The 12432-nt window shown below is 39.9% G+C and overlaps 1 protein-coding gene across 4 annotated transcripts in view; it reads right to left on the bottom strand.

Annotated features, from left to right (window-relative positions):
• The window catches only part of si:ch211-243j20.2 (uridine-cytidine kinase-like 1), a 31854-nt gene extending 22267 nt beyond the window's left edge, over positions 1–9587 (bottom strand). For 3 of the 4 annotated variants that reach the window (XM_047388687.1, XM_047388686.1, XM_047388690.1), the window contains exons 1-4: positions 9439–9587; positions 7791–8002; positions 2575–2681; positions 1320–1490 (exon numbers count right to left, since the gene is read on the bottom strand). In XM_047388687.1, the coding sequence (XP_047244643.1) occupies positions 1320–1490; positions 2575–2681; positions 7791–8002; positions 9439–9527 (579 nt within the window). In that variant the 5' untranslated portion in view covers positions 9528–9587. The remainder of the gene's footprint in view (positions 1–1319; positions 1491–2574; positions 2682–7790; positions 8003–9438) is intronic. The other variant, XM_047388689.1, reaches the window with a different exon arrangement.
• Positions 9588–12432: the final 2845 nt, after the last annotated feature.

The raw sequence follows: 12432 nt of genomic DNA, 5'->3' as shown, positions 1-12432 counted from the left end.
AAACGGACTGTTCAAGATTCAAATCATTTCCAGCAATTTATCTGGTCCCAGATCTTTGAGGTGGAGCTAAAGAGATTAATAAAGGGATTGGGATTTTTATTCATGCAAGGCAGATATTTACAAGCTTTAGGTTTTCTTTATCAGACACAAAGAACATATTTTCATGGCTAATCTGCACACAGAAAACACTGTCCAAAATGACCCAGACTTTCAATGTGGTTCTTCCTCATTCTTTGACAATTCAAACCCCATAATATACTTTCTAGATTTAATAAAAAGTTACAACCAGTGAAACGTGGCTGTTTGACACTCTGCAGCAGCTTTGATGCATAACAACTAAATAAACTTTGTACTTTTCAAGACTAGGCGGCCTTGGTGAAACTAAATAAATATGAGAAAAATTACTATTGTGACAGTGGAGTGATTATGTACATAACACCCATTCATATAAGTAAGTGGCTTAATTATGCTTGAACAATTCATGGGTCAGATTTGATTGACTACAATAAAAAAAAGGAAATGACTAAGATATTGAAGGAAAACTGGACTAAGAAATGAGGTACAAGAAGATTTTAGGCTTGCTGCACGTCACAATCTTCGCTTTATTCTTAAGTTAATTGGATGGATGCACCTGTATTGATTCAGTATATGAACGTAGGAGCTAGGTTGCAGTATAGCGAGAACAAACGAAGAAACACAGGGGTGTGTATTGATTTTTGAAGGATTTAGATGCAATATAACATGTTTAAATGCTGGAGTCTGTCTCCAGTTTTACCAGAACTAAAAAGCTGCCGTTCTCATCCATTCAGACAGCAAGTGGACATAGAAAACAGGGTATAGACAATATACGAGGCTGCATCTACAGTGGTTGGCTCTTGCTGGGGCCAACACTTCTAGGCTTTGACACTTAACTACATTCATTGGCGAACAAAAGGTCATAATATGATTCCAGAGTCGTAGGCCGAGATGGGCGATTTCCCATGAGGTGTTGTGCCATTCAGCCGTGAAATTACTTCGCAAAGAAATAAAAAAGGAGATGTCAAAGAGCTACATGAAAAAACTGCTTCTTCAGAATGATCTTAGTTGGAGATTTCTCTGCATTCTGTGTGGTTATTGTGGAAAATAAACCTTTTAGCATTAACAAATTAGCAGGTGCCTAAATTGGCATGATCTGAAATGACAAGAGTAACGGTAAAGACAATTTCAACTACTTTCACTCAATAACAACAAACTAGAGTTTTAACAAAAAGAAGTAAGAAAAAAAAAAAAACTGTTGCTTGAAATCCAAGAAATGCCAACGACAACTTTAGTTTTCTAACCCATTCCTTGCGCCTGCTGTGGCTGGTGAAGTCATACACCGGCACTTTGATGCTTTTCCCCTTCTTCAGCTTTCTGAGGACGGTGATTAGCAGCTCGAAGTCGAAGGCATCGGGGTGATCAAAGTTGTACTCATGTCTAGCAGCAAGCTCCTGCTCTTCTTTATTCAACACCTGAGACACAAACAGAGTGGTGCACCACAATAAAACAGGTGATTCTGATGGTGACAGGTGACAGGTGACAATACTTAGACAAACAAGGTCAACACCATATTCCCCCTGGTGGTTGTTTGCTACATGTAGCAGAAGCTACTTAGATGGCAAAACTAGAAACCCGCCTCGTCATTAAGAGTCCAACAAGATCTTGTGTCAGGAGGAGACACTGATCTGGTAAAGACATCAAACTAAAGTTGTATTTATCTCTTTCATGAATTCAAACACTAAAGGAACATGTTGATAATCGGTGGTTCTCCAGTCTTCGAGAGCTGCTGTCCTGCAACTTTTAGACACCTGGATCCGATGAATGGTTCCTCACCAGGCCTTTGCAGAACTTGACTGGCTCAGAAGGCAAAGCAGCAATTTGATTTGGCTTTTTGTTGAGCTAAATATTTGAGTTTTTATGGTTCATTTAGTCATATTTCTTTAAACTGTTAAACTACGGGTGTGATTTGTCTGTTAAATCTATTTATTAAAAACAATAAAAACTGATTTTATAGCTATTTTTAGTATTAGGAACACCTTAGAAGAGGTCCCGCCTTCAAACTGTAGCACTTATAGATAACAGAACTGGACTAATTACCTGTTCTTTGAAATAGGTCATGATTGGGGAAACCTTTACTCTAAATAAGGAAAAAATAAGGAATTTACATTATTTTTTCATGAACTCAGCTTTGGAAATCGCCCAATCTTGTTGCTGAATGCTTGTGACACCTCTCCTCTGGAGCGCTCTGCACATGTTTTTCCATCCGTATTCCACTTTGAACTTTTAGTCATAAATAAAAGGGACAAATTTAACAAACATTTTCGATTTATTGTTTGAAGCAAGTAAGAAAAGAACAGAATAAACCTTTGCCTTCAATCCATCAGCGAAGGGAAGGGGCTGGTGGGCTGATCAATTCAGCGGAATACGATTTATGATTGGCTTTGGTTTTCAAATCAAAAGTTAATGAACTATCAGTGAACGCTGGGCGTAAACAGTTACCGAATGCATCTTGTTGCTCTGAGTGAATCAAAGCTTGTATTATCTTTTTTAAATTACCTTGTAGAAGGAATCCATGGAAAGCAGAACCACCCAGGGGACATCCAGTGCTTCAATGATCTTATTGGCCACTGTGGTTTTTCCTGACGCGCTTCCTCCACACAGACCTGCAGGAGCATATAAGAGAAACACAACTGTGTCTCCAATTACTGAAGACAAAGGAGCAGACAACATTGCCATTAGAAAAAGCTAAACTAGTTCAATAAAATATTTTCATTATATAGTTATCTGAAAAATGACTCATTTTGTCTGACTGTTCAGCTGCAAAGTTCTGCAGCCTTGCTCCTCGACTGAAAGACACCAAATTTGACAAACTGCCATAATAAGCTGGAGATAGAACTGGAAAATGACAATGATCGGACCCCTTAAACAATAATCAGCATAGGCTGGGTCCCTAGAGAATATGGCTCCCAGTTGGGAGAAGCGCACATCTCCAAATTGTGCATAGGCTATAGTTCAAAGGCCACTTTGTATTTGTCACGCTGTCAAAGAAACCTATTGACATCATGTTACAGGGTGAGGAGGAAACATTCCCATAAGTTTTATCACACCCTGTTATAAAAAAGGAGAAATCAACGTCATTTTTCAGAGCCTCAGTGTGATGAGCCCAGTTACTGAGTGGTGGTTGGCACATTATCACCCAGGGAATAAAACTGTAGTCCTAAAATTAAAATGTTGAACCATAAATGTAAACCTGAACATGTGCCAGTTGGCAAAGACCAAATCGCTTTTAGGCCATAAACACCAGGGTCATCTCTGGTGTGCTGCTATCTCCTCTCTAGCTTCTGAGTGCAGCAGGAATCAGAGCTGCTCACAATCCAGGCTGGTGCTGAAAGCAGAAGGAACGACGCATTGATCTGCTGGGAATTCCTCTTTGTTCCCACCGTGATCCCAGGACCAAATCTACCTTTCAACACTCCTCTCTTCTCCTCCACCAGCAGGCTCTGCTCCTCTGTTCAGTTAAGTTTTTCTCCACCTTTTTTCTTGATTTTGTTTTGGTCATTTTATCAAAGTAAACCTCATTATACAAGAAGGATATCACAGTACAATGCTCAATTTAATAATAATAATATGAAATTAATATTAAATAGGTGCAGTATGAAAATGATCAGCAAGGTGAGTAAACATAATAATAAGCAAACCAAAATAATGATGAACATGTAAATAAGTAAATAAGCTACGTTCAAACATGTTGATGCTGTGTGACAATTAATTTAATCTATCATCATTAATTAAACATTTCTGAATCCAGTCTAAATTCTATCAGCGGTTAATTTCTCTCCATTGATACTAGGAGCACATTTGTGTTTTGTTGTTTCTTTTAACAACCAATCACAGCTGTTAGAAGACAGCGTCACACCTAGCAACGGGGCCAACCACACCCAGCAACGGGGTCAACCACACCTAGCAACGGGGTCAACCACTCCTAGCAACGGGGCCAACCACACCCAGCAACGGGGTCAACCACACCTCCTCACTAAGATAGAAAGTTCTGTCGTCTGCTCGCTCAGAACCGCTCCCAGCAGAGAACTGAATCACTCTTAAGCTAGGGGTCCTTGGCAGGAATATTTAGGCTAAGATAGGAGCTCTCTGAGAGACTCTGAGGATCTTTGTGAAAGCCTTATGACTGGTTTATATGGCAGAGGGAACCAGTTATAAGGCTGGTTCCCTCTTTCACATAAAAGGTAAAGAGCAATCTAGTCTGCTCAGAAGGACATCGGGACCGATCTGAACTCAAATCGGGGATATTCAACATGTTGGATTGTCTTGGCCTGATATCTTACCATGTGTGGTGTTCCCTGAGGACAAATGAGCACACAGCCTGTTGAAGGTGACGTTTAGCCAATCAGAAAGAGAGGTGCGGAAACACTAAGGGGAATTATTCTGAACTCAGGTTTTGCGAGATTTCCCGTCTGACATCTGAATGTTTGTGAGTGAAATCTGTTGGTGTGTGTTGTGTTGTGTTCACCATGTGGCTGGACATTACACACTGTAGGACCAAACCTGTTATATCTCCGATTCTTCATCGTCACGTTGGGGTCGCTCAGGTTTTAAAAATCAACCAACAATTTTAAAATCTTGCCATGTGAACCAGACAGCAAAACAGTCTTATGTTTAACTTTTCAATGCAGAGTGGAGCTGCAGTACATACACTTAGTGAGAGAGTATCTATTGTAGTGTTTTTATTAATCTTTGCATTAACTAATAAAAGTTATTAGGAGACGATCTTGTAGTTTTTCGCTTACTTAAATGAGTTTTAGTGTTTAAAAACCGAACTGCCCCATTGTTTTTATCCTAATGGATAATTTCTCCCACACGTGGAACTTTCTTTAGCATTTACTTTTCATAGACTGAAAAATAAAGCTATTATTTTATTTAAAAAAAAACACACATCTCACAAAACCGTCAGAGTGATCCGTCTCCCTGACCCCAAAAATGTCAACAATATATCCAAAACTAAACTGCAAAACCAGAAACATCAAGTTAGATTCTGTAAGGAGAGGTGGATGAGGAGCTAATCTGAAGGCTTTGTCTGTAAATATCAGACAAATGCATTTTGTTCATTTTAATGTACAAGTCAGACACTAAGAAGCTTAAAAATCTACAAAGATTAATGAATATTACCGCTAAAAACCTGGATGCGGGTACACAATGCATATCCTGACCAGTCCTTTGACCCCAACACTGTTACTTCATTGGATTCAGACAAGAATAAAAACTTGTCACCATCCAGAGTTTAAGACAACCACAGAATTCTTTCAGAACAAATATCCTAGAAACTGGGCCAGAACACCTTGCCAGGTGGCATTGAGGTGAGCAGAAAGTGCTGCCTGTTAGTTGGCATGTGGATGCAGGAAGAAAGATGTCCTACAGAGTTACAGTTGAGATAGAAACTACTCTGGGTGAAGCACAAGAACGGGATCTCCGCCCTGATGACTGCAATCCAGGGTAAAAATGCTGACTTTGAGATGGGGGGGGGGGGGGGATAATGCAGCGCTGCTTATTTCCATGTTTAATTATGGCTGTGGGGATGTTCTAGAAACACTTCTTTCTTTAGATTTAGCCCAAACATGTTTTAGTGTCACCCAGCAGTGAAAACTGCAACAAACTCTTTTCTTTTAGCAATAAAAATCTGATCGTAAAAACAAAAAGATAGCAGCCACCTCTGACGCAAGGGTTTACCTCCTTTTATTTTTATCTGCTTTCCTGTATTTATCCATTCTTTTTTATTTTCTTGCAAATTTTATTTGTTTAGTCGTAATTCTCTTCCTCCCCATCATGCACCAAATTTTACTACGTCTTCTTCAACCCTGGTTTGCCCAGTTTTCCGCTGCTGCTCTAAACCGGAACCTCAGGACAGTCGTGTGTGAAATTGGGACCAGTTATTACGGTCCATTGGCGATAACAGATTGCAGATTGAAGATAATGTCCACCTCTCCTTCCACCTCACCCTCCGCTCACGCCGGCCTGATGAGTTTCTCCACGGTACACTGGCTCCATGGATGTCAAACATGCACACATGGCGCTCATCTGCAGCTGCTGGGATGCTTCCTGACTCAGATATTTTACTGTGCAGATCAGCACGATGCCGGCCTTCTGCAAGGTGAACTTCCCAACATGAAATATACACATCAAGCTAACCAAGATGATAAATAAATACTCATAAGGAAAGCAACCATTAAATGACTGTTCACCAAACATACAGCTGTAGCAAACAGGTTACAGAGTGACAGGAACACAGTTCTTGCTTCTTATTTGATCTTTTTTGTCCAGAAGAAAAATGTATAGAAATTTATATATATTTAAAAAAAAAAAAACATCTATATGTTCTCACACAAAACATCAGAGTTTCCTGGCCATGAGGCCAACAAGGCCATGTGATGCCCAGGGGATGGACAACATGGACTTACACATATAATTTCATATTTTGTGGTATTTATTGAGATAACGTTAAGAAGCGATGATAAAAAGTATTTACAAATTCTTTACAGTTTTTTAGGCAACTGTATGGTTGACTGAATGCCACTGCAGTAAAACTCAAACAAGCATTTTTCCTTAAGGTTACATTAAGTGTGATTTTTTTTTTTTATAACTAACCTGCACACAGTAACTGCATTTAATCATATTATTTAAGTTATTGATGCTCCCTAACAGAGGAGAAAGTATTAAAAGTAACAATCGCCGCAATACTCTCAGTTTTTGGGGTTTTCGGACATCGTTAAATAAAATTTATCGTTACCACGATGAATCTAAATTCTTATCGTGATAAAAAAATAAAAGTTCACAATGACGACCCGATAAACGCCCTTCCCTATTTTTTACTCCTGAGCCGTCGTTATCACTTTTGTCCTGTGACATGGTGCTTCATTGCAATGAAAGAAGCAGCTAAAATCACCAAATCCCTCCCTGATTGTAAGGCAGAATTTCTCTTGAAGGAAGTTTTTATCCCATTACTAAATCAATGTGGTGTTTTAGGCAAAAATGTGAGTAAGCCCACTCCACTGGTGGCTTTCACCTTTTCTTTTTCAGACATTTTTCAAACAGTATTTAAGTGGCTTCTTAACACCAGACCAGCATTCAAACATTTTTGACTCTTTGTGCACTCTGATACAATCACATCTGCCTGCTGCCATTCCTCAGCAAGCTATGCGCTGGTGGCAATCAGATTCCTTACTTCTATCCTCTTTAGGAGACAGTCCAGGGATTGCTGGGTACCGTGAAGCTATCCATTCCAGCAACAGAACCTCTCTCGTTGAAGTTCTCGATTTGATTAGTGGTAGATTTAGTTGCAATCAGTGGCCGAATCTTTAACCATGAAACTGTTTTGATGGAGATGACCACAGTTGGATCTCCAGCCCACGTATTCAATTATAGAGCATCTTGATGAAATCACTCATCATTGCCATTATAATCGCCACAATAAAAACAGAAGCAGTAAGGCTTGGGAAAAACAAGATCTTTATCGATCTCTTTACTCTTGGACATGATAGTAAAATATTCAGACTCGTCTGCAAGTAATGGCAAGTCAAACCATATTCAGCTAAATAAGATAACAAGAAAAATAGCACATATCTGAGTAAATTATTCATTTTAAATATATATTAATGTCTCTTTGGTTACAGGAGTTAGAAAACAAAATGAACCACCAGGAAAATCTGAGAAGCTTAAAGTTGGTTTTATCTAAACTGTGACTAGATGTTCTGTGGTGTCCTCACCAATGACGAAGGCCTCTTTGAAGGTGGTCCCGGTGACATTGTACCACGGTGGTCTGCCTGCAGTGTAGATGGTTCTCTTGTTGGTCCTCAGCAGAGGAGGCTCCGTCTTGGACTGGCTCATGGTCCGTTTCCGTGGAGACAGCGATGGGGTCAGAGGACAGCAGGGGACGCGTTTAGAGAGACCGTCCGTGGAGTCATCTCCACTCCCACTGCTTTAGAGGGAGGAGCATCAGTAAGCAGAGGGCTCTTTCCACAAATTAAAACATTGTTAATCCCTATACTATTTATCAGAGAATTGGATGGGATGTTTTTGCCATCAGAGATGCCTTCTTAGTTCATATTTGACCCCCTGCTGCTCCTTCATAGGCATTTCCATTATTACAATATATGTGCAGGTTCAGCTGATACTAAAGAACTGTGAAAATAGTCTCTTTTCTGATCAAAAACAGACCAAACAAATTGTGAACCTGCACATAAACTGTTGTTCTGCAGAGAGAAAGGAAGAAACATTTTCACTGGAATGTCTCCATGTAAACTCTCCACAGTTGACCTTTCATATCGGTGTGACTGAGGGAGAGGAAGGGAGAACTTACCGATCCTCTCCAGGAAAACACACCGTTGCCCAGAACACAGCATGACATCTAGTGGGGAGGCCACCATTCACATGAGTAAGGCTGTCATCATTTGGCTCGTTTTGTGGAAAGCCACCAATTCTCTGTCTATGTTCTGCAGCATCCTCAACAACTATCAGCATCCACGATAAAAACGTGATTGTCACCACCGCTGTTAATATCTTTTTCCTAATAGGACAAGACCCCCTGAGTCTTTGGAAGAGAAACACACCAACTAATAGCAAAATCCAGCAGAAATCTGTAGGGGGGCAAATACTATTTCCATCAGTCTTCCTGTAGTTCCTTGTTCTCTCATGTTTCCCCAATTTAAAGAGCAGCTAAAAAAAAACGGGCACCTGTGTCCCCTTATATTTATACTCCACCAACACAAAAGGTCACAGATTTATGATAAAAAGTTCCTAAATAATCAGATGACCTTAAAGTGTAGCATAACTTTCAAAGAGGTTACAGTTACATTTATTTTCTGGGAAGAGATCCAAATCACTGCTCTTTCTGATAGACCTGATCCCTTTCAGTAGGGTGAATAAATGACTACAAGCTTCTATAAAGAAATACCATCACATTAGCATTTACCCATGAAAGTAGATTACAGTAACTAAAAGGCCTTAAACTGGCAGAATATTCTAAAACTCTTTGTTAAGTAGAACAAAAGTGTTTACGTAGGAGAGAAACTGAATGAAATGTTCATTTTAAAAGTGAAACTGAAACAAACATAAATCTCAAAGAGCATTTACTTTGACATGGCCAATAATTCTGACAGTTTTAATCAAGAAATCAATACGTTCTAACAGATTTTGATCTAGTCCTCGCAGGTATTGATAAATTGGGGGGGATGTTGAAAATGTAATCGCTTTTTGCCTCTCTTTTGTTCTCCCAGCAGCCACGCTGACATCAATGCGTGGTTTCTGACGGAGGAGAACAGCTAGCCAGCTAGCTGCGTTAGGAGGATAAACGGCCGGTCCAGGGATGCAGCGGCCGCACCAGACACATCATCCTCGCATTGAGGGTTTCCTTACCTGTCGGTGCTCAACATCGACCTGTCCGCGTCCTCCCCTCCATCAGTCGGCTGCTCGCCCGGTTTACTGTCGAGGATGGTCGCTGCCATATCGGCTCCGCGCGGAAACCAAACACTAGGTGCGTAATGACGTCAGAAGACGTAAACTGATGTTGTGTTTACGGAACTCGGAGAACATGTGTAGCTCAACCTCAGCAGCATAAACCACATTTGACCTGCGCATTGAATTGTGAAAACCTTATTACTTTAATAACTACAACTACTACAATAAAAGGCCAGCCAAAATTAAAGGATTTATAAACAAAAGGCTCCATGACACTAATTTCTTCTTCCTACTACATCGATTGTGCGCTTAAAATGTTGTTAATCGAGATGAATTAGTTACTATCACGCAGTATTTTTAGAATCAAGAGAACTAAAATGATTATCCAACAGGTTCAAAGAAAACGAAAAGGAATAAATATGATTTTTTGTCCTCGAAGTTACATAAACGTAGCGAGTACTGGTACCAGATCAATAAGTACTGGTGCCCCCCAGGGGTGTGTTCTATCTCCACTCCTCTTCTCTCTGTACACAAATGACTGCCCCTCATCGGACTCGTCCGTGAAACTCCTGAAGTTTGCAGACGACACCACTGTCATTGGACTGATCCAGGACGGTGATGAGTCTGCATACAGACAGCAGGTGGATCGGCTGGTACACTGGTGCGATCAGAACTACCTTGAACTGAACCCACCCAAGACTGTGGAAATGGTGGTGGACTTTCGGAGAACACCACCCCCATACACCCCCCTCACCATCCTCAACAACACTGTATCGGCCGTGGATCACTTCAGATTCTTAGGAACCACTATCTCTGAGGACCTGAGATGGTCTTCACACATAGACACTGTTTGAAAGAAGGCCCAGCAGAGACTGTACTTCTTGAGGCAACTCAAGAAGTTCAACCTTCCACAGGAACTGTTGGTCATCTTCTACACTGCCATCATTCAATCTGTCCTGTCTTCATCCATCTCAGTGTGGTTTGGCTCATCCACCAAACAGGACAGGTCCAGACTGCAACGAATAATCAGGACTGCTGAGAGAATAATCAGGGCTGACCTTCCCTCCATCCAGGACTTATACAGGTCTAGGGTCAAGAAAAGAGCTGCCAAAATCTCTGCAGACCCCACACACCCTGCACATAAACTGTTTAGAGTTTTACCTTCAGGCCGCCGCTACAGAGCACTGTTTACTAAAACCAGCCGCCACAAAGACAGTTTCTTCCCCCAGGCTGTTTCTCTGATGAACATTCAATAGAGTACAAAACAACAGCATACAGATGTTGCAAATGCACCTTTTTATTATATATGTGTATATTGTACATTGTAAATATGTATATTCTGTAATGCAAAAACAGAACAAAAGAGCAAAGTGTACCGGAGGCAAATTCCTTGTTTGTATGTACGAACTTGGCAATAAAGCTGATTCTGATTCTGATTCTGAAACGTCAATCATAAAAGTAAGGCAGCCCATTGTAACATATAATCAAATACAAGTCATTCCTCTTTGATTCGTAGATTTAATTTATAGCAGTCGTCCTGGTCAAAATTTCAACCTATGTGATTTTAATGTTCGAGAAAAAGTATCTTAAAATGCACAATAAGTTTATGGGAGAGTTTTATACAGCTGGACCTAATATGCTAGACCAGCTGGAGCAGAACGAGACATTAAAAATAAAAAACTGGGGTGGGTAGCAGTGTTGCCTTGCAGCAAGAAGGTCCTGGGTTCGACTCCCGGCCGTGGGTCTTTCTGCATGGAGTTTGCATGTTCTCCCTGTGCATGCGTGGGTTCTCACCGGGTACTCTGGCTTCCTCCCACAGTCCAAAGACATGCCTGTTAGGTTAATTGGTCCCTCTAAATTGCCCTTAGGTGTATGTGTGGTTGTTTCTGTGTTGCTCTGCGATGGACTGGCGACCTGTCCAGGTTGTACCCTGCCTCTTGCCCATAGACTGCTGGAGATAGGCACCAGCTTCCCCGCGACCCACTATGGAATAAGCGGTAGAAAATGACTGACTGACTGACTGGTTATAGTTATTCAGAATGATAAACTTAGCTGCAATTAAAAGCCAAACAAAATAACTAAGTATTCAGATAAGTTTAATAAGTGTCAATTTACATAAGTGTTCTATTATACAATAAAACACCACCCAGACTTGGTGTCATTTAAATAAACTTCACCAACCAGCATTACATCAGGAGATGTATACCGAGAAATGCTAATTGATTTGTCTACCATCTGCAAAACGATCAAATGGCAAGTTTTATTAAGAGAAGATATTACCCAAAGAGAATATATAGAGTGTGAATAAGATTAGCCCTATAGAGCCTTGAGGGACACCATAAATAACAAGGGTGGTAAAAGAAGAACAAGTTCTTATTTAACATAAAAGGGTGGTCTGTTATAGGAACTTTTATCCTCATAGAGCAGACATCATCACTTTCCTCATTCCAGAGAGCAGTTTTTTCCGCTTCAGATATACGCAAGGCGTGTTCTGTAGACATATAATTATGTATATAGTTAAGGTTTTTTTTTGTTGACTTTCTGGAGTCCATTGTCCACATCGTAACTACTACTGGTCATGACTTTCCGTTTAAGTGAAGTAAGGATGTCATCCTCTTGAATATTTATAGGAATAATTGTTATTACTAATATCTGAAACTGCTTTTAAGTTATGAGTATGGCATTTGCATAACTACATTTTTACTATTTGAAGATTTAATTAATATAAAATTAAAATTGAAAACAAGCTGGCAACAATAAATATCTGAACTTTGACCTTTATTCTTAGAAGGGATTTTATTACAGATTATTAGATTTGTTTATTCATGTTTGTGTTCAAATGTAGGATTTAATATTACTCTGTCTTAAAAAAAAATTATAATATAGTGTGTTATTATAAATAATAATAATAATTGATTTTATTTCAAACGCCTTTCAAAACACTCAAGGACA

Source organism: Girardinichthys multiradiatus, chromosome 15 (assembly GCF_021462225.1).
Source record: "Girardinichthys multiradiatus isolate DD_20200921_A chromosome 15, DD_fGirMul_XY1, whole genome shotgun sequence".
In the NCBI taxonomy this organism is placed as follows: Eukaryota; Metazoa; Chordata; class Actinopteri; order Cyprinodontiformes; family Goodeidae; genus Girardinichthys; species Girardinichthys multiradiatus.
The sequence above is the reverse complement of the archived record's forward strand: the minus strand, read 5'-3'. Positions and strand labels throughout refer to the sequence as shown.